This window comes from Bufo gargarizans, chromosome 9 (genome assembly GCF_014858855.1).
Source record: "Bufo gargarizans isolate SCDJY-AF-19 chromosome 9, ASM1485885v1, whole genome shotgun sequence".
NCBI lineage: Eukaryota > Metazoa > Chordata > Amphibia > Anura > Bufonidae > Bufo > Bufo gargarizans.
The window spans coordinates 139,759,721-139,783,347 of record NC_058088.1 but is presented as its reverse complement, the minus strand read 5'-3'; the positions used below and the strand labels follow the sequence as shown (position 1 = coordinate 139,783,347).

Sequence of the window (23,627 nt, the reverse complement as noted above, 5' to 3'; positions counted from 1 at the left end):
GTATTACATTTTTTTCCCCTCAGGTCAAAAAGGAAGTTACTAGGTTGGAAAGACTCTGCAGATTCATTTAGCAGCAGACAAAGCTCAGTGTCACCAGTCAAGAATTCATTAAGCTCCAATAGTGATTCTTCATATGGAACACTGAGTATAATTCGGACCACCAGCAAAAATGAAGACTTTAAGGCGCTTCTCCAAAGGAAGGGCAGCAAGAGCAGCCTGGGTACCCGCCCATCTGCCGCAGAGCTTTTAAAAACTACTAATCCTTTGGCTAGAAGAGTGATGAATGAGTTTGCCCCAGAAATAGAGAAAAGTGGCAATACAAAAACTTTGCCGTGAAGAAGAAAAAAAAGTAATCTTAAATATGTATGTAACATTTGCATCTTAGTAATTCAAACAGGGATTTACTTACCATTTGAAGACATTGGCCTTGCACAGTGCATGAACTGAGGAGTGCTTTTAGGTCATTTTCTTAATGGCATATCTAATTTATAGGTTCACAATAAATAAATCTGTATCTCTCTGAATTTAGCTAAAGTGATCTGGAATACTTTAAGTGGACAGTAGTTTCTAAAGCCATTTGTAATAATAATGTGACATTTATCACATCTCCTTCCTCAAATGGACAGAAACATGTGCGTGGAAACCAGATACAGTAGTGCAATTTCTATGAGCTTTGCATTTGGAGAATTGGTAACAAACTTACTTGTTTTCTTTATTATATTAAAATAGAGTAGAGCATAACATGCTTAAATTGGGTATATCCATTAAGCCAAAATCTGAATCTATCAATAGTATATTCAATTTACAATGTTATATGAAAAAATACCAACATATTTAAAATTACTAAAGCATCTTTTAGAAACATTATGGAACTGTGCAGCCAGAACAAACCATATTGCCCTGGCCTAGGATCCTTCACATATGTGTCTCTGAATGTAACATTGCTCTTTTTATATACGGAATTAACTTTTCAATTATTGTAATCCTTAAATGCTGGCATGTCACACCATGATGGCTCACAGTGGCCTTTTAATCTAATGCAGTAATGTAAAGGGACTATGAGGGTCATTTATTAAGACCTGCGTTTTAGACACTGGTCTTAATAAACCCCTGCTCTGGCGGTGGATCCTCTGGAGTTAGTAAGAGGCCTGTGCCGCTTCATAACTTCAGCGGATCCACCACCGCTTCTAGATGTAAGACAGCTGTCTTACATTTACATATTTTTCTACGCCTGAAACAGGCATATAAAATGGTAAATGAGACGGGCCTGCCAGCCCAATCTCTTCACCGCCCATGCCACTCCCACTTCCTTAGACCTGGCGTCAGCATGGAAAAGTCAGCTTCATAAATGACCCCCTCTGTTTTGGGCTATATTCTCCAAAGTACCTCAGATTCAAATTTAACTAACTACTCAAGACTTTGTAGAACTATCCTGGTGTGGTGATGTGTATGTACATGTAGATACTGTAGATATTGCCAGATTTTCCTCTAATACTGTGATGTATTTCAAGTTGCTGTATCTTCATATATTTGACTTACAAAGAAGCCATGACATAAGGTCATTGAAAAGATTGTATTGAATTATTTACCAGGATTGCAATGTGAATATCATAACATCTGTGAATTGACAATTATAAATTTGAGATAAAGTGCTGGTAATATTATGAATATGTACAAAGACCAAGAGGTGTGTATATATAAAATGCACAGCTTTAAAGTGAATGCATATGAACTGTAAAGAATTACATGATGAGAAAAAACAGCACACCGGTTGCAGTTGTTACAAGCATTTGTGATGCCACAAATTATTATAATAAGCTATACCAAGATTTTCATTTGTACATCCTTTCTTCATAGGTCTATTATCAGGACGTTATCTGAAGGAGTTGTCCTCTTATGTACACATATACAGTGTGTAAACCTCTTATAATACAGTTGACAACAACGTGCAGCTCACAAGTTGCTTGTACATGTAAGGCTACTTTCAGGCTTTTGCGTTTTGGCATTCCTTTGCCGGATCTCAAAACCATGCCAAAACAGTTCCGTTTAGGGCCAATGTTTTCTGAATTGGGTATGGTCTATTCAGGATGCATCAGCTGCAATCTGCGAATTTGTGTATGTTCATCAAAACAGAACAAACCGGATTAGTCACTAAAAACAATGTAATCCAATGGTGCCAGATCCATTTTTTTTCTGATCATAAAAAAAAAAAAAAAGAACCATAACCCATTGTCTTACATAGTTTTTTGTGATGGATCCGGTTTTTCCATTTTAATTTAACACAACCACATCCTAACGGAGCGGATGCATCCTGAAGTATTAAATCAAACTATTTTGGTCCGGTTTTGAGATTCCCTGCCAGATGTCAAAGCCGGAAACCAAAGCGCTGTTTTGAAAGTAGCGTTAGCAGTGTTTGGATTGGATTGGTATAGGTAGACAATAGGCTTATATATACAGGGTGGGCCATTTATATGGATACACCCTAATAAAATGGGAATGGTTGGTGATATTAACTTCCTGTTTGTGGCACATTAGTATATGTGAGGGGGGAAACTTTTCAAGATGGGTGGTGACCATGGCGTTCAATGTGCTGCCCATTGTGTTAGATTGTCAATGCAACCCTCTTCTCCCACTCTTCACACACTGATGATGTGTTTTCCTCTTTATGCACTGAAGCTGGACGTTCCCTGAAATTTTCCAGCAAGATGGTGCACCACCACATTTTGGGTGTCAGGTCCGAGCATTCCTAGATGAACAGTTTCCTGGAAAGTGGATTGGTCGTCGTGGGCAAGTTGAATGGCCGCCAAGGTCTCCCGATCTGACCCCCTTAGACTTTTATCTTTGGGGTCATCTAAAGGCAATTGTCTATGCTGTGAAGCTACAAGATGTGCACCACCTGAAACTACGGGTACTGGAAGCCTGTGCTAGAATTTCTCCTGCGGTGTTGCTATGAGTGTGTGAAGAGTGGGAGAGGGTTGCATTGACAATCCAACACAATGGCAGCACATTGAACACATTTTATAAGTGGTCAGAAACTTGTAAATAACTCATGAAAGAATGAAGTTACCATAAAACCAAGCACACCATTGTTTTTGTGAAATTTCCAATAAGTTTGATGTGTCACATGACCCTCTTCCTATTGAAAAAACTAAAGTTGGATTCAAAATGGCCAACTTCAAAATGGCCGCCATGGTCACCACCCATCTTGAAAAGTTTCCCCCCTCACATATACTAATGTGCCACAAACAGGAAGTTAATATCACCAACCATTCCCATTTTATTAAGGTGTATCCATATAAATGGCCCACCCTGTAGATTTACATCACAGCAAAACACTCCTAGTCATGCAACCAACTGTACAATAGAAGTGGTTTTCTGACAATGATCAAACTTTGCTTGGCATTTACAAGATATTTAATACATTGTCTGCTAGTGCATGAACTACTCCTTAGAGTTATACCCACTCTGGCTAAAAGAAGGGGAACTCGGGTGGTTTGTAATATAGATATACTAACAGGCACACCATCACCAGGAAATGTACCAAGAACAGATATTTATTATATCCACATACACATAAACATATCAAAATGTCAGAAACATAGGCAAATTAAAAGTTATATAAAAAATGTATAAAAATAAACAATGTAAAAATATATAAAAACACTGCACAAGTGATAGTGTCTGTCTGGCCCAGTAGAAACAGTGGAGGGCTGCAGGTGTAAACTCTGAGAGACATGAACACACCTCAGGAGCTGGTTGCTCCAAAACGCATATGGTACTAGAGTACTCCAGAAAGACCCCTGACATAACCACTATTGGACATCGGTAACTATAAGTGTAACCTTTGAATCCTTCCAAAGATCCAAAGCGTACCAAGCTAAGCTCGCTACAGTGGTGGCTTAACAAACAACATGATCACGTGGGACGCCACGTGGAAAGCCGAATAAGGGTATGCACCGGCTACAACACAGAGTCAGGAGGCCTGTTCCTAGAGTGCAATACTGCTCAAGTAAAAGATCTATTCCGGAGAAACAATGTGGTAACATTTTATTTCATAATAAAGAACGGCATATAATATACAGAGTGCAGTGGTAATAGCAGATTAAGCTACTAACTATATTACCATCTGCACTGAACAAGGAAGATAGTATATAATATGAATTATGAACATTGATCAGCTATATCTGGACTTAGTTATTTATTAACATCAATTATCATGCACATTGATCTATAAATGAAATTGGACACTTTTTTTAACTAACAATTATGTATTCAATTTCTCTTTATAATCATGTGCACTGATTCAAGAATGAAATTGGAGTAGCCATACTATAATGTTCATGCATAGACCCAAGTTCAGTTTTTTATACAATCATGGTCATCAATTAAATGAAATGGAATTAGGAAGTACGGACATTGTTGTGCGGCATTTGCAGTTATTGAACATTGATTCTTCCCTATAAAAAGGACACTTGTTTTCATCTGCATTTATAGGGGATCCTTTTCATTGACTTCATTATATTCATACAAGAAAAAGGGTCGGCACTGCTGAGTGTGGCAGATGTCCAACTGTATTCACACCTGAATTCTCAACATGTGATATATGGTGGTGCTCTGCTTGATAGCCATGCAAAAATCAACAGATAAAGAAAAAATGAATAGCGGGACTCACCATAAAGTAATATTTACAGCTTTATTCTGGTTAAACACTGGAAAGTGCGGGCACCCCACAGATGAATCAGGCAACATCCGTTTAACGCTACCTGCGCTTTGTCAAGCCTCCCATGACGTGGCTGGGGGGTGTGCACAATTTATCACACTCCCACTGACACATCATGCTGAACAGATGAGATGATCAGTCCCAATCAATACATAGTACACACAGCAAAACAAAATAAACCCATGTGAAAAATACACGTCATATAAATACAATTCAAACATAAACCGCCAGGTTGTTCTTGTCATTCAGTCCTAGAGAACCCATCACATTAGTTTTAATAATCCATGCAGCCTCCCTCTGTAACAAAATCCATTTTCTATCTCCTCCTCGTTCTGGCACCTTCACCACTTCTAATCCTGCACACTTCAAACCATTGTTGCTTCCTCCATGTTCTGCATATATACATGTTCGATTAATCTGGTGGACATACTGTACACTACAAATTGTGTTTTGCAGTAAATAAAATGGTTAACTACATCTTCCACTCCTCCTGTTCAGAGGTATCTAGGTTTGTACATAAACCACACAGCAGTGACCGCATGTAAAATTGCCCTGCAGTGCACATCTGCCTAACCAATTTGAATCAGTCTTTGGTATGTTACTCCTGACGATTATATCACCAACGGTTCTGCTCCTCCTAAAACTGATAGGAGTCGTGTGTGTCCTCTCTTTCAAAGAGGCATATTTGGTTAACATATGCCAATTACTCAGAATGGCTTTCTTGATGAGTGGAGCCATTGGGATGTAATCAAATGTGAACACCGTCCTAGCAGCCCTGTCATTTATCTGTTTCTCTTTTATTGAATGTACATGTCTCCATGTACATGACTGCATATACGCTGCATCTATAACATGTTACGGATATCCCCTCTGAAGGAAACGTATTTTTAACTCTTTGCACTGTGCATCAAATTCTGCTGGGTCAGTAACAATTCTCTTGAGATGCATGAATTGACCATTGGGGACTGTAGTTTTTACATGGGGCGGGTGAAAGCTATTGTGATGCAACAATGCGTTCGTGAATGTAGGTTTTCAGTATACAGTAGTGCATAAATTGCCATCTTTGATTTTAATTTCAGTTCCTCCATTTCAATTCTACTGGTGAAACGCATATTCATGTCATTGTTGTAATTTATATACTCCACAAACGCATTAAATTGCACCACGGTACCCGTCCACACCATAAACAAATGGCACAAGAAACAGATTGGCGAAGGTGCAGAAGATCGGAGTACCCATAACTGTGCCAGAGAGCTGTCTATACCATTGTTGATTGAACATGAAGGCGTTGTGTGTAAGGACAAAATATAGTGCCTCGGTAACAAACGCAACATAATTGGCACTCAGTTTTTTTTCTAAAATACCACAGATCGACTGCACTCCCAGTTCCTGGGGAATCCTACCGGGGCTCAGTAGTAACCATCCTGCAATTCAACATCCCCAAGAGCTTCCAGAAACTCATTAGTGTCCTCCAAATAGGAGGGGATTCCCTTTAACAACAGGCGCAACATCTAATCCAAGTATTAGGACAGGGGTTTGGTAACTTATCCGATCCCCGTAACAATAGGGCATCCGGGAGGGTCCACCAGACAGGTTTAGTAGAGAACTTGGGGTATAGCCTTTCCACCGTACACTTGGACAGGATGCCAAATTCCATAAATCTCCACAGCATTGATCTAAGTTGTTGTTGGCATTTACAGATGGGATTGGATTGAAGCGGTACATATGTATCTCTATCTCCTAGTTGTCTCTCCGCTTCTCTAATGTAACTATTTTTGTGCATTTCGGTCGGTTTAGCAATCAGATCACTCCGTTTCACTAGCCAGTTTAGAGCTCTATTAGAGTTTAGAGCTCTATTTTCACCCTCACTTAAATTGCCCTCACCGACTGGGTATATTAAAGCCTTAATTTCCTTCAGTATTTGTTTTTGAAACAAATGGAGACTGCCTCCTGCCGACAAGGGTGGGGGAAAAGTGGACTTAATTCCCTTCTTGGTCTACTTTCACACTCACATTTTGGCTTTCCTTTTGTAAAATCCATTCAGGGCTCTCACAAGCGGTCCAAAACGGATTAGTTTGCATTCTATTGCATTCTGAATGGAAAAGGATCCACTCAGAATGCATCTGTTTCCATCAGTTCAGCCTCCATTTTGCTTTGGAGACGGACACCAAAACGCTGCTTGCACCTGGCACAGTAGTTTTCACTGGCACAATAGAAAATGGATCCGTCCTCCTTTGACTTTCAATGGTGCTCAAGACAGATCCGTCTTGGCTATGTTAAAGATAAGACAAATGGATCCGTTCTGAACGGATGCAGACAGTTGCATTATCTGAACAGATCTGTCCATGTGCAAGTGTGAAAGTAAGCCTTAGGGTCCATTCACACATCCATTGTTTCTTTCCGGATCTGTTAGTTTTTTTGCGGAACAGATCCGGACCAGTTGCGTACCCATTTATTTTCAATGGGTCCTGAAAAAATTCGGACAGCACAATGTGTGCTGTCCGTTTCCGTTGTTCCGTTCTGCATGTCCGAAAAAATATAAAAACTTGTCCTATTATTATCCGCAAAATCAGATCCTGGTACAATACAAAGTCAATGGATCCACAAAAAACGGATGACATACGGAAACATTTTCAGGAACAACGGATCCGCAAAAAACGGACCGAAATTAGGGATATAGAAAAATACTGACGTGTGAATGGACACTTAGGGCTGTTTCACACGAGCGGATGCCGTGCGTGGCATCCGCTCCGTGAAAGCCAGCCAAGACCCGATGCAGACTGCAGAGGCATGGAGCATTAACATGACTGATAATGCTCCGTGCCTCTCTGTGATCTCTTTACTACGAGATCACAGTTGTCACAGAGAGGCACGGAGCATTATCAGTCATGTTAATGCTCCGTGCCTCTGCAGTCTGCATCGGGTTTTGGCACTCTTTCACGGAGCGGATGCCACACACGGCATCCGCTCATGTGAAACAGCCCTTAAAGTTCTCATACACTAATGACGTTTCCTGCTGTGTATCCAGCTCACATCCCTCTAACTCCAATAAGATATCTATAATTTGTCTAGTACATCTGTGTACTTGCCAAAACAAAACCCCAAGGGTCCCATCACAGCTGGTTGGTCAATCTCTTTGTCACTCCTAGCTTCCTCACCAGTATTCTGGAAGTATCTATGCAGATTCAGTTTTCTTACCGCTTTAAATAAATCTACCTCAAACCTTACTTCATCAAACTCCTTCACCAAACTGAAGTTAAGTCCCTTGGACAATAAAGAAAAACAGTCATCATCAAGTTCAACATCAGTCAGGTTTACAACATTATAACCAACTGGCAGTTGCTGCACCTCCCCCACCTCTAACACTGCTGTCTCCACGCTACTTGCTTCCTTTTGCGACCACTCTTGCACTGGAAGCTCTTGGGGATATTGAATCAGGGGCGTAGCGTGGGGGGGGGCCAGGGGGGCCGTTGCCCCGGGCGCCAAACTGCAGGGGGGCGCTCCAGCGCCGGCTGAAAGTTTATAATAGTACATTTTTGCAGGACGCGGCTCTCTCTGCCGGAGACGAGTGCCGGATCCTGCACAACAGCCAGAGTCTGAGGAGGCAGAGAGCAGCTGTTTAGTGCACCCGCCCGGCCCTGATGATTCATTTGTGCGGTCGCGGCGGGCGCACTGGTTGGTTAGTTAACAGTGCACTATTAACATACATGGTCGGCGCCGCCTCCTGCTCCTAGTGGCAATCATTAGGCTGGCCTGGCTCCCTCCGGCTCCGCCCACTTTCCAGGCGGGAAACACAGTGCGGAGCCAGAGCAAGCAGAAGCCAGTAGAAGATTGCCAGGTAAATCCCTTGTAGCTCCGACTTGTCCTGTTTGTATAAGGGATTTATCTCTTCCACCAGATTGGGGTCAGGTCAACTGTCCAGACACGGCCAGAGACACAGACTGTGTTCCTCCGGAGGATGGAGACTGGTCCAGTACAGGATGCAAGGATCTGGTTGATGTCTTAGATCAGACATAATAAAAAATGAGCTCCAGTCACAGACACTGTGGCTGCTTCACAAGTTCTTTCCCAGCAGTGCTGACATCTCTGCGCATGGGCATTGCCTGCCATCTTATCTGGGGGTGGTGGGGCCATTACATTAACAATAAAGAGGAGGACATTATATTAATATTAAAAGATGACATTATACTACTAATAAAGAGGGGGGCATAATATGAATAATAAAGAGGGGCAATTATATTAATAAAAAAGTGGGGGCCTTTATATTAATAAAAAAAGAGGGGTACTTTATAATAATAATACAGAGGGGGTCATTAATAATAATACAGAGGGGGTCATTAATAATAATACTAATACAAAGGGGGCCATTATAATATACAGGGGGAATAATATTATGGGGAATGGGGGACCATCTATCTGGCTCTAGCACAGTATTGGGGGGCAGCAGGATGACAGTGTTGAGACACCAGGAAGGGGAGGATGATAGTAAAGTGAGGAACCAAATTTTTTTTTCTGTGAAACTCTGCAGAGACGAGTAGCGGTTGAAAGAAGGTGTCATAGTGGTCCTATCTCTGAATGAAGACGTTCAGGAAAGTCTACATCACAGGAGACGTCATGGATGTAACAGGTGTGGGGCGGTATTATACTGTATATAATAATGGCCATCCACATATCTGTTTCACAGTAGGGTTGGGGGAGGAGATTGAGAATTGGGCCCACCCTGCCGCATCCGGCCACAAACTTCAGGTCACACTGTGCGTGTTTTGAATTTTGGGGCCTCACACCCATCTACTACATTATCTGTACACAGAGAGTTATGACTGGGTTATCTGTGGTGTTACATAGGACTGCAGGTGATATCTACTACATTATCTGTACTGAGAGAGTTATCACTGTGTTATCTGAGGTGTTACATAGGACTGCAGGTGATATCTACTACATTATCTGTACTGAGAGAGTTATCACTGTGTTATCTGTGGTTTTACATAGCACTGCTAGTGATCTACTACATTATCTGTTAAAAGGGGCGTGCCCACAGGCTGAGGGGGGGCACAATTTTTGGCTTGCCCCGGGTGCTGGTAACCCACGCTACGCCACTGTATTGAATGGCAGGATGGTTACAACTTAGCCTCGGTAGATGTGGAAAGCCTTTATACTAGGATTCCACAGGAAATGGGAGTGCAGTCGATCCGTGGTATTTTAGAAAAAAAAACTATAATAGTGCCAATTATGTTGAGTTTGTTACCGAGGCACTATATTTTGTCCTTACACACAACGCCTTCATGTTCTATCATCAATGTATAGACAGCTGTCTGGCACAACTATAGGGACTCCGGTCTCCTGCACCTTCACCAATCTGTCTCTTGCGTCATTTGAAGAAAAATATATATTTACAACAGAAAATCCTTATGTGCAATATACAGTTGTGTTCAAAATAATAGCAGTGTGTTTAAAAAAAGTGACTAAAGCTCAAAATCCTTCTAATAGCTTTTATTTTCATACACACAAATGCATTGGGAACACTACACATTCCATTCCAAATCAAAACATGAAGAAAAATATATAAAATTTGTGTTGTTACTCTAAAAAATTGAAGAAAAGTGAATATTCGCAGTGTTTGTATTCTTCTATACAAACTCAAACATTCACTATATAAACTGGAAGATGTTTGAAGATTGTGCTTTCCTTTGAATCACTTAAAGGGGTTGTCCAGGTTTAGAGCTGAACCCGGACATACCCTTATTTTCACCCCGGCAGCCCCCCTGAGCCTAGCATCGGAGCATCTCATGCTCCGATGCGCTCCCGTGCCCTGCTCTAAACCGCACAGGGCACGGGCTCTTTTGTTTTCAATAACACACTGCCGGGCGGTAACTTCCGCCCGGCAGTGTGTTCGGTGACGTCACCGGCTCTGAGGGGCGGGCTTTAGCTCTGCCCTAGCCGTTTTACTGGCTAGGGCAGAGCTAAATCCCGCCCATCAGTGCCGGTGACGTCACCAGGGTTCCTGTCAGCCCCATGGAGAGCCCCGGTACGTCACCGGAACTCCTAAAATGCCTTTTCCCTGCGCGATTTAGCGCAGGGCAAAGGAGAGCATCGGAGCATGAACTGCTCCGATGCTCCTGTCAGGGGGGCTGCCGGGGTGAAAATGGAGGGATGTCCGGGTTCAGCTCTGAACCCGGACAACCCCTTTAACTAATATTTAGTTGTATAACCACTGTTTCTGAGATCTGCTGTACATCTGTGTTCCATGGAGTCAACCAACTTCTGGCACCTGTGAACAGGTATTCCTGCCCAGGATGATTGGACTACATTCCACAGTTCTCTATTTCTTGGTTTTGCCTCAGAAACTGCATTTTTGATGTCACTCTACAAGTTTTCTATTGGATTAAGATCCGGGGATTGGACTGACCACTCCATAACGTCAATCTTGTTGGTCTGGAACCAAGATGTTGCACGTTTACTGGTGTGTTTGGGGTCGTTGTCCTGTTGGAACACCCATTTCAAGGGCGTTTCCTCTTCAGCATAAGGCAGCATGACCGCTTTAAGTATTCTGATGTATTCAAACTGATCCATGATCCCTGGTATGCGATAAATAGACCCAAACATCTCCATATAATAATGCTGGTGCCACCATGCTTCACGCGGTCTTCACAGTGTACTGTGGCTTGAATTCAGTGTTTGGGGGTCATCGGCCACTAGACCCAAAAAGAACATTCTCACTTTCATCAGTCCACAAAATGTCTCTTTAGGCCAGTCAATGTGCTCTTTGGCAAATTGTAACCTCTTCAGTACATGTCTTTTTTTCAACAGTGGGACTTTGCAGGGGCTTCTTGCAGATAGCTTGGCTTCACATAGGCGTTTTCTAATTATAACAGTACTCACAGGTAACTTTAGACCTTTGTTGATCTTCCTGGAGCTGATTGTTGGCCGAGTCCTTGCCATTTTGGCTATTCTTCTATCCATTTGAATGGTAGTTTTTCACTTTCTTCCACTTCTTTCAGGCTTTGGTTGCCATTTTAAAGCATTTGTGATCATTTTAGCTGAGGAGCCGATCATTTTCTGCAGTTCTTTATATATGTTTTCCCCTCTACAATCAACTTTTTATTCAAGGTACGCTGTTCTTCTGAACAATGTCTGGAATGACCCATTTTCCTCAGAATTTCAGAGAGAAATGCACTGTAACCAGCATGTACAACATTTGCCGCCTTCCTTCCTTAGATAACGGCAATAATTGTCACCTGTTTTTCAAAGAGTGAATGACCTCACTCATTGAACTCCACACTGCTATTATTTTGAACAAACCCCTTTCAATGAGTGAATCAGCAGCATTCATGTCATGACTGTTGGGTCTGTTGGGTTTTTATTACTCTACTACACCTGCTAGTAAATAATTTGCCATGTATAAATATAATTTCTACCAAAGACAGTGATTGATCAGGTTAGTGATGTCTGACTGCTTTTCGATTATTTAAGATATATTAATGACGTGTTTATGGTGTGGATGGGTAACCATGGTGCAATTTAATGCATTTGTGGAGTATATGAATGACAACAATGACATGAATATGCGGTTCACCAGTAGAATTGAAATGGAGGAACTTGAATTTTTAGATGTGAAAATTAAAAATCAGATGGCAATTTATGCACTACTGTATACTGAAAACCTACATCCACAAACGCCTTGTTGCATCACAATAGCTTTCACCCGCCCCATGTAAAAACTGCAGTCCCCAATGGTCATGCGTCACACAAGAATTGTTACTGATCAAGCAGAATTTGATGCACAGTGTAAAGAGTTAAAGATATGTTTCCTACAGAGGGGATATCCGGAACATGTTATAGATGCAGTGTATATGAAGTCACATACATGAAGACAAGGTAGGACAGCTACATTCAATAAAATAAAGACACAGATAAATGACAGGGCTGCTAGGACGGTGTTCACATTTGATTACATCCCAATGGCTCCACTCATCAAGAAAGCCATTCTGAGTAATTGGCATATGTTAACCAAAGATGCCTCTTTGAAAGAGAGGACACACACGACTCCTATCAGTTTTAGGAGGAGCAGAACCGTTGGTGATATAATCGTCAGAAGTAACATACCAAAGACTGATTCAAATTGGTTAGGCAGATGTGCACCACAGGGCAATTTCACATACGGTCACTGCTGTGTGGTTTATGTACAAACCTAGATACCTCTGAATAGGAGGAGTGGAACATGTAGTTAACCATTTTATTTACTGTAAAACACAATTCGTACAGTATGTCCTTCTTTGTCCATTCGGGAGGTTCTACATAGTCAAAACCTTCAGACCTCTTTATGTTAGATTTTGGGAGCATAGGAAGTCGATAGAAACCACAATTGAGGCCACCAGATTAATCGAACATTTACATGCAGAACATGGAGGAAGAAACAATGGTTTGAAGTGTGCAGGGTTAGAAGTGAAGGTGCCAGAACGAGGAGGAGATAAAAAAAAAAAATTATATATATTTTGTTACAGAGGGAGGCTGCATGGATTATTAAAACTAATGCACTGGGTTCTCTAGGACTGAATGACAAGAACAACCTGGCAGTTTTTGTTTGAATTGTATTTATATGACGTGTCGTTTAAGGGCCCGGAGATCACGGGCATCCAGTATGGTTTTACGGCCTTGACCCTCACGCACAGAGATTGTTCCAGATTCTCTGAATCTTCGGATGATGTTATGCACAGTTGGATGATAGATGCAAAGTCTTTGCAATTTTTCGCTGGGTAACACCTTTCTGATATTGCTCCACTATCTTTCTGTGCAACATTGTGGGAATTGGTGATCCTCTACCCATCTTGGCTTCTGAGAGACACTGCCACTCTGAGAAGCTCTTTTTATACCCAATCATGTTGCCAATTGACCTAATTAGTGTTAATTGGTCTTCCAGCTCTTAGTTATGCTCAAATTTACTTTTTCCAGCCTCTTATTGCTACTTGTCCCAACTTTTTGGGGATTTGTTGACACGGTGAAAATTTGAATCAATGTATTTTTCCTTTAAAATTATAAATTTACTCGGATTAAACGTTTGATCTGTCATCTACGTTCTATTACAAATAAAATATTGACATTTGCCATCTCCACATCATTGCATTCAGTTTTTATTCACAATTTGTTTAGTGTCCCAACTTTTTTGGAATCCAGTTTGTAATAAATATCTGTTCTTGGTACATTTGCTGGTGATTGAGTGCCTGCTAGTATATCTATATTACAAATTCTCCTATACAGACTGAGGGGGGTCCATATTTCCTAATAGTGCTTATGGACAGAAGTTATCTAGTCGGGACAACCTCCTAAATAAATCTGCACACAAAACTGATAAAAGACAAGAATCAAAACCCTTTCTTATCTGTTTTGGACAATCTCCATTTGTTACAATGGCCCCTTTACAATAATTGGATCGCAAACCCTGCTTGGCCCCCAGCAAACAATTGTAAATGCATGGAAAATTTACTGTAAGGGGAAATTAAAGGGATACTCCAATTTTATTTTTACATTTTTTTATTTAAACATGTCATGCATATAAAAAGATCTCCCATTTCCCCATCTCCCTTACCTCCCCCCTCCATCAGTCCCACTAACCCCCATAACTCCCCCATAAACCCAACAAAGCAGGAAAGAAAAAATTAATTTCCTTAATATTTTCACTGCCTCTCAACTCTTCTTTCCTCTCCCACTCCCACCTCTTCACTTATTATGGTAATCTCATTTTATTACGAGTTTGGATGTATTGCTCCCAACAGTTTCATAACCTCTTGTGGGTGTATAACTAGTTTTTTTCAATAAAACCAGCTTTTTTTCTAAAGATCTATTTGCATTCATTAAGTTTATCTTCTCTCTCATGGTGGCTATTTTATGCCTCATCCATTTTTTAGCTAGCAGCAATCTTGCCATAAAGAAAAAATGACATTGTAAGATCCTCACCTGTCTCGCACTCCAGAGTGACCAAAAAGGGTCCACATGGAGCAGCGGGACAGGATACACGTGTCTCCACTGATACATCAGAGCCGACCCCTTTGCGAACTGAGACGGGGATGTGTGCGCCTGAGGGTAAGACCGCCGGGGTCTCGGGGACAGGTTGGTCGGGCTAGTGGTAGTACACCGCGGCTGGGCTCGTCTCCGGTACCTCTTGCGGATTCCACTTCGGTGTCCGTATCGACGCGCTCGCATACTCTCGCCGAGCCTGTCGTGTGTCCACGTGTACGCTCGGGAACGGGTTCGCAAGGGGATGCACGGTCGCCTGTACGCACTTCTTATGCGCTTCGCTGACCTGTGATGAGAATAGCACTTGGCCACAAATTTTAAGTAGATTAGGGGGGACAGGCATTGGGTTAATTGCCAATGACCGGCCAAGGCTGTGTACACAGGTGTAGGGCAGTCCATGACCTATGGGGAGTGGACACTTGGCAACCTGGGATTTGTTAGCAGGCACATAAAAGGTGGTCTCCCCGGTCGGTCACTGCCCACTGTTATTCTTCCCTTTTCAGATACAGGTCATACTACTTTTGCTAGTGACTGAAAGTTGTCTAGACTCCGTTCTTTCCAGTGGGACCCAGGATCAAGAATTCCCTGTGACGCATTCTTTCGTCTGGCAAGAGTACACAGCAATTTAAAGCACGGATTGGGACTTCCCCTGGCTTCCATTCATTTGGCATTCCTGTTATTTGTTACCAGTGTAGTTTGCCTGGACTTTGTTTACTTTCTTTTGAATAAAACCCCATAGTTTCCGGCTGGGACTTTCTGGGGCAGTCCGGGATCTTCTTATATCCTTACCTACTCCTACCTCATTGGAGACAGCTATCTCCCAGGCTATTGATGCTGACAGACGGATCCGTAAGAGGTGGTTGGAACGGTCATCTCGCTTTACACCTTCACGGCCACTTCCAGGGCCCCCTAAACCGGCAGAAAAGCCAATGGATGTTGGGTCCTCCCATCTTACACAGGCTGAATGAGCCCGTCGCCAGCAGAAAGATCTGTTCCTGTTTTGTGGGAAGGCAGGTCATCTTGTTAAAATCTGCCCTCTCCTGCCGGCGGGACACGAATAAACCAAGGGGGCAAGGAGGAGAACCTCCTAGGTGCTATTATCCCTCCTTTAAGCTGAGTGATGATACCTGCTTCACTACATTGGCAAGACAGTCCATGAGTTTTCTGCCTTAAATGACTTCGGGCAGCAGGGAATTTTGTGGACTCAGCCTTGGTTCATCAACTGGACATCCCGCTGATCCAGCCAAAGACCACCCTGTCGGTGACCGCTATTGATGGCTTTCCTCTACAGGATGGTCGTGTAGTGTGGATGACGCCCAGGTTGCAGGTAACAGTGGGGGCTGACCATCGGGAGACCTTAAGCCTTTTTGTCCTGACATGCCATCTACTCCTGTGATTTTGGGTCTCCCTTGGTTAAGACTCCATAATCCAGTAGTGGACTGGCCCTCAGGTCATATTTGCCGATGGACTACCGAATGCCTCACTAAGTGCATTTGTTCTAAGTTGCCATTTGCTTCCATGGAAGTATTAAATGCATTACCTCAGCATTATCATCACTTCCAGGACATATTCAGTCCACAGAGGGCTGATGGGTTACCGCCCCATAGGTCGTATGATTGTCCTATAGATCTGTTTCCAGGTACCATGACACCCCAAGGACATCTGACACTGAGGTTGCTTCTGTCCTGGGCTCTAAGCTAGAGACCATTCTTCCGACTAAATGTTTTCTAGCCATCCTAGGGAGAGGGGTGGCTTTCAGCCCTAGGTGGAGGATTTTTCCTCTCTTCTCGAGCCTTCACATGCAGAGAGTCGTCCAAATAAGCCCAATGGTCGATGGTTTATGCCGGTTAAACTTCAGTTTAAGGTTATCCAACAGCTTCATGACTCCAAGTCTGCTGGGCATCTGGTGAAACACCACGTTTGGTGGCTTAATATGTCCTTGGATGTTAAGACCTACATCCAGGCATGTAGTGTATGTGCTCGGTGTAAACCATCTCGGTCTGCCCCTTCTGCAAGCTCCATGGACTCATATCTCCGTGGACTTAATTACAGATTTGCCAAAGTTCTCTGGTAGTACGGAAATCTGGGTAGTGGTGGACCGTTTTAGGCCCAGATTGCCCTGGGCCAGAGAATTGGCAGACCTGTTCTTGAACCATGTCTTTCGTTTACACGGAGCACCGGATGATATTGTTTCAGATTGAGGTGTTCAATTCATCTCTCGGTTTTGGCGTTCTTTCTGCTCCTGGTTGGGGATAAATTTGTCTTTTTCTTCCAGGTTTCACCCAGAGACCAACAATCAGACAGAAAGAACTAATCAGACCCTGGAGCAGTATCTCTGATACTTCGTGTCAGACTGCCAGGAGGAATAGGCCACGCATTTACTCTTCACAGAGGTGGTTTATAACAACTCTGAGCATGCTTCCACTAAGATGTCTCCCTTCAGGTGCATAGGGGGCAGGGATCCAAGACTCTTCTCTGGCCGGGTCCTAAACTAAATCACCAGTGGTGGATCAATGGTTTGAGGCTAGACATCCCATCTGGTCATTGACGCAGCGGAGTCTCTGCAGTGCAGTGGCGCAGCCGAAAATGATTGCTGATCGTCATCACACTGTAGAGCAAAAGTTTAAGGTGGGAGATGAAGTATGGGTCTCTGGAACATTCCGCTGCACCAGCCATCTTCCAAATTGGGTCCTCGATTCATTGGTCCATACCCGGTGATGCAGAAGATCAACCAAGTTACGTTCAAGGTTGCTCTTCCACCGTCAATTTGAGGAGTGAACACCTTTCATGTATCACGTCTCAAATCGGCAGCTGACTCCGCCCCCTTCATTCGGACTGGAGGGCTGGAGGTCCAAGGGGTGCCGAAGTTCGAGGTAAACAGGATTTTGGACTCTCGTTTTGTCCAGAGGTCTCTCCAGTACTTGGGGGATTTGGTCCAGAGGAGAGATGTTGGGTACCTGCTCGCCAGGTGCATGTGGATGAGTTGGTGGCAGCTTTCCACCGGGATAATCCAGGGAAGGCTCACTGGGATTCTTCAGAGCCGTCTCCTCGAGGGGGAAGTAATGTAAGATCCTCACCTGTCTCGCACTCCGGTGTGACCAAAAAGAGTCCTCGTGGAGCGGTGGGACAGGTTACGTATGTTTCCACTGATACACCAGATCCGACCCCTTTGTGAACCGACACAGGGATGCGTTCGTGTGTGCACCGGAGGGGAAGATTGCCAGGGTCTCGAGGACAGGTTGGTCAGGCTTGTCTCCGATATCTCTTGCGGATTCCACTTTGGTGTCCATATCAATGCGCTTGCGTACTCTCACCAAGCCTGTCATGCGTCCACGTGTACGCTCGGGAACGGGTTCGCAAGGGAATGCGCGGTCGCGTGTACGCGCTTCTTATGCACTTTGCCAACCTGTGATGAGAATAGAACCTGGCCACAAATTCAAAGTAGATTACAGGGGGCTGGCATTGGGTTAATTACCAATGACCGGCCAAGGCTGTGTACACAGGTGTAGGGCAGTTCATGACCTATGGGGAGTGGACACTTGGCGCCCTTGGATTTGTTAGCAGGCACATAAAAGGTGATCTCCCCAGTCGGTCACTGCCCACTGTTATTCTTCCCTTTCCAGATACAGGTCATACTACTTGTGCTAGTGACTGAAGGTTGTCTGGACTCAGTCCTTTCCAGTGGGACCCAGGATCCAGAATTCCCTGTGACGCATCCTTTCGTCTGACAAGAGTGCACAGCGATTTAAAGCACATATTGGGACTTTCCCTGGCTTCCATTCGTTTTGGTATTCCTGTTTTTGTTACCAGTGAAGTTTGCCTGGACTTTGTTTACTTTCTTTTGAATGAAACCCCTTTCTTCATCTTCACTGGTCTGTTTTGTTGGTGCCTTGCATTACAGATATATTATCTGTTCTTTGATCTTCTCCAATCTTTGTGGGAGCTCTCCCAAGATACACATGGATAGAGAAGGTTCCAGTTTGTACTTATAAATATTCCCAATCCATTCAGTCAAAATGGTTGGATCTTTGGACATTGCCACCACATGTGTGTAATGTCCGTGTTCCCAGAATCATATCTAGGGCAGGTTCCAGGGGAATTAGTAGATATTTTATGAAGCCATCTAGGAGTCACATACAATCAAAAATTGTGTAATCCTATATAAGGGATTATAAAAATAGTTAAAATTTGCCCAAAGTGTATGCCAATGCTACTCTGTTATGGGGCCTATATGTCTTTCCCATCTAACCTTACTACACAATAATTCTCTACTAATTATTTCCCTAAACTTAAAACAGTGAAATAAGCTTTTTTTTTTTTTTTTTTTACCCTTCTTTTACCCTTCCATCCCAAAATATAATTCATCACCTCATGTGAGATTAACATCAAATGCTTTCTATTTTGAATTGCCTTAAAAATTGAGCTCAGTTGATTATAACTAAAAAAAAAAAAAAAAAGAAAAACATTTACTAAATCCCTAAATAACTCAGCCTTAGGTTTTAATTCCCAATCATGCATAAATTGTGATACATACCACTTTCCTTTAGCAATTCAATATTTAGCTTCTCCTGTGAATGTTGCTTTCTCCAATACCCCATTAAACTATAACAGTGTGACCACTTCTGCGCCCTCTAGATGCAAATGCTTCTTGGTTCTTCTCCACATCCTTGACAACATATTACCCACCTATTTAATTGATCATGATTGATGGTCTCCAACAAAGCAAACACATTGGGGATACCACCCATGCTGTCATTCACCAAATACAGTGCAACAGTAGATACTAAAGAATAGAGCTTCATGTTAGGGACTTCTAGGCCATCAGCTCTCCCCTAGCGCCAACCACGCTAAGGAGGCATACGAGGCCATGTCCCCTCCATCCCCCTTGCCCTGGAGACAAGGACGCAGTGCATGTCCTTGCTCCGAAGTTATCTCGGGGCGCTGGCGGCACCGAAGGGAAGGAGCGCAAAGTCAGCCCTCTGTGACACATCTATTAGGAATAAATCCATACTCATCTCTGAGTATTAAGTGACAGATCACATTATTCAATCTCTTTGCAACGATTCTCTCCAAGATCTTACAATTATTATCAATGAAATTGGGCAATATGACCCTGGGTCAGTCCTATCCTTACCTTCCTTGTATAGTAACATTATTGTTATCTCTCTCATAGAAGGTGGCAGTTGACCCCCATCTAATGAGTGTTTATAAACCTCCAGAAATCATTTCCCCAGATTTCCCCCATCTCTTTTTTAAAAAATTCACGGGTCTGGGCCAGCTGCAATGGCTACAAGGGACTAATCTATAGCCTTTAGTACCTCTTGTAATGATGAATGTTTTTCTAGATCTTCCTTTTGCTGATTGAGTTTTGGGATATTGATCTCTGCTAGCTACTTATCAAAAAAAAAATAAAAAAAAATATAGAAAATGGGAGGAAATGCTCAAAAATCTCAAACACTGTAGTGTGCTTATAACTGGGGGGGGGGGGGGGCAAATCCTCCGTATGTGATCCGTTGCTAATGGCAATGCATACAATGGAGGATGTCGGCAGCGGACCACATGCACCACAAGAGCATCCTACACAAGATGAAATAATGTGTAGTTGAAAATATAAAAAAGCATAAATCACTGTGAAAGGTGCACCACAATAATATGCAACTGACAACACTGGCTAATCCCTCAAGCTGATGTTACTGAGACTTTAGCCAATGTATTCCAGTCAGGAACACATCAGAACCCTTTTACACAACCGTCAAGGTATCTCAGTGTGGCATGGGTTCCTACCATTAGGCTACCTATGTTGTGTGAAGTTGTGCTAAGTTCCAACTTACAGCCAAACTCCCACATACCTACATAATTAAATCCCTCATGTAGTGGGAGAGATGATAAGGCTGCAAGCCACACATATACCAGACCATGTGACACAGGCTACCAGGTGCAATTAAATTTTATCAGCAGTACGCAATGGCACATTCCAAATATAAATAAAAGTCACTGAAATAAAGTGGCCTAAATGGGAGGAAATGCTCAAAAACCCCAAAACACTGTAACCAGGGGAGCAATTCCTCCGCATGTGATCCGTTGCTAATGGCGATCCCCAGCAGAAATACATACAATGGAGGATGTTGGCAGCGGACACCATGCATCACAAGAGCATCCTACACAAGATGAAATAATGTGTGGTTGAAAATATAAAAATACATAAATCACTGCGAAAGGTGCACCACAATGATATGCAACTGACAACAATGGCTAATCCCTCAAGCTGATGTTAAAAACTGAGACTAGCCAATGTATTCCAGTCTGGATTACATTGGAACCCTGTTCCACCACCGTCAAGGTAACTCAGTGTGGCATGGGTTCCTACCAAAAAACTACCTATGGTGTGTGAACAAGGTCTAAAAGGTGCTAAGATCCAACTTACAGCCAAACTCCCAGATACCTCCATAGTGAAATCACTCATATAGTGGGAGAGAATATAAGACTGCAAGCCTCAAATGGGAGGAAATGCTCAAAAACCCCAAACACTGTAGAGTGCTTATAACCGGGTGAGCAATTCCTCTGCATGTGATCTGTTGCTAATGGCAATCCCCAGCAGAAACGCATACAATGGAGGATGTCGGTATCGGACCACATACACCAAAATAGCATCCTACACAAGATGAAACAATGTGTGGATGAAAATATAAAAACACATAAATCACTGCGAAAGGTGCACCACAATGATATGCAACTGACAACACTGGCTAATCGCTCAAGCTGATGTTAAAAACGGAGACTTTAGCCAGTATATTCCAGTCAGGAACACATCAGGTCCCTTTTGCACCATCGTCAATGTATCTCAGTGTGGCACAGGCTACCAGGTGTAACAAAATGTTACCAGCAGTACGCAATGGCTCATTCCAAACATATAAAGAAAAATCACTGAAATAAAGTGGCCTAAATGGGAGGAAATGCTTAAAAACTCCCAACACTGTAACGTGCTTATAACCAGGGGAGCATTTCCTCTGATTGTAATCCGTTGCTAACGGCAATCCCCAGCAGAAATGCATACAATGGAGAATGTTGGCAGCGGACTACATGCACCACAACAGCATCCTACACAAGATGAAATAATGTGTGGTTGAAAATATAAAAATACATAAATCACTGCGAAAGGTGCACCATAATGATATGCAACTGACAACACTGCCTAATACCTCAAGCTGAGACTTTAGCCAATGTATTTCAGTCAGGAACACATCGGAGCCCTTTTGCACCATCATCAAGGTATCTCAGTGTGGCATGGGTTCCTACCACTAGACTACCTATGGTGTGTGAACACGTTCTAAAAGGTGCAAAGATCCAACTTACAGCCAAACTCCCACATACAGTCATGTGAAAAAATTAGGACACCCTTTGAAAGCATGTGGTTTTTTGTAACATTTTTAATAAAAGGTTATTTCATCTCCGTTTCAACAATACAGAGAGATTAAAGTAATCCGACTAAACAAAGAAAACTGAAGAAAAGTCTTTTCAAGATCTTCTGTAAATGTCATTCTACAAAAATGCCTATTCTAACTGAGGAAAAAGATAGGACACCCTTGCCCCTAATAGCGAGTGTTACCTCCTTTGGCTGAAATAACTGCAGTGAGACGGTTCTTGTAGCCATCTACCAGTCTTCGACATCGGTCTGAGGAAATTTTACCCCACTCCTCAATGCAGAACTTTTTCAGCTGTGAGATGTTTGAGGGGTTTCTTGCACGTACAGCCCTTTTCAAGTCACCCCACAGCATCTCAATGGGATTCAAATCTGGACTTTGACTTGGCCATTCCAGGACTCTCCATTTCTTCTTTTTCAGCCAATCTTTGGTTGATTTACTAGTATGTTTTGGGTCATTGTCATGTTGCATGGTCCAGTTCCGCTTCAGCTTTAATTTTCTAACTGATGGTCTCACATGTTCTTCAAGCACCTTCTGATACACAGTAGAATTCATCGTGGATTCTATGATGGTGAGCTGACCAGGTCCTGCTGCAGCAAAGCAGCCCCAAACCATGACACTTCCACCTCCATGCTTCACAGTTGGTATGAGGTTCTTTTCTTGGAATGCTGTGTTTGGTTTACGCCAAACATGTCCTCTGCTGTTATGTCCAAATAATTCAATTTTGGACTCATCTGTCCAAAGAACATTATTCCAGAAGTCCTGGTCTTTGTCAACTTTATCTCTGGCAAATGTCAGTCTGGCCTCGATGTTTCTCTTGGAAAGCAAAGGTTTCCTCCTTGCACACCTCCCATGCAAGTTAAACTTGTACAGTCTCTTTCTGATTGTAGAGGCATGTACTTCTACATCAACAGTAGCCAGAGCCTGCTGTAGTTCTCGAGATGACACTTTAGGGTTTTTGGAGACCTCTTTTAGCATCTTGCGGTCTGCTCTTGGGGTGAACTTGCTGGGGCGACCAGTCCTGGGCATGTTGGCAGTTGTTTTGAAAGCCCTCCACTTGTAGACTATCTTCCGGACAGTGGAATGGCTGATTTCAAAATCTTTTGAGATCTTTTTAATTCCCTTCCCAGACTCATAGGCTGCTACAATCTTTTTTCTGAAGTTCTCTGACAGCTCTTTTGCTCTCACCATGGTGCTCACTCTCACTTCAACAGTCAGGAGCACACCAAACTAAATGTCTGAGGTTTAAATAGGGCAAGCCTCATTCAACATGCAGAGTAACGATCTACTAATTATGTGCACCTGGTGTGATATACCTGTGTGAGATCTGAGCCAATTTAAGAGGGAATACATGTGAGGGTGTCCTATCTTTTTCCTCAGTTAGAATAGGCATTTTTGTAGAATGACATTTACAGAAGATCTTGAAAAGACTTTTCTTCAGTTTTCTTTGTTTAGTTGGATTACTTTAATCTCTC

General features: G+C 42.7%; 1 protein-coding gene across 4 annotated transcripts in view; it reads left to right on the top strand.

Annotated features, from left to right (window-relative positions):
- Window positions 1-23,627, top strand: part of NHSL2 (NHS like 2) — a 637,228-nt gene that overhangs the window by 590,086 nt on the left and 23,515 nt on the right. For 3 of the 4 annotated variants that reach the window (XM_044305803.1, XM_044305805.1, XM_044305806.1), the window contains one exon: window positions 24-2,426. The exons of the other annotated variant lie outside the window; for it this stretch is intronic. In XM_044305803.1, coding sequence (XP_044161738.1) covers window positions 24-336 — 313 coding nt within the window. In that variant the 3' untranslated portion in view covers window positions 337-2,426. Of the gene's footprint in view, window positions 1-23; window positions 2,427-23,627 lie in introns of those variants that run through there. 4 annotated transcript variants of the gene reach the window in all.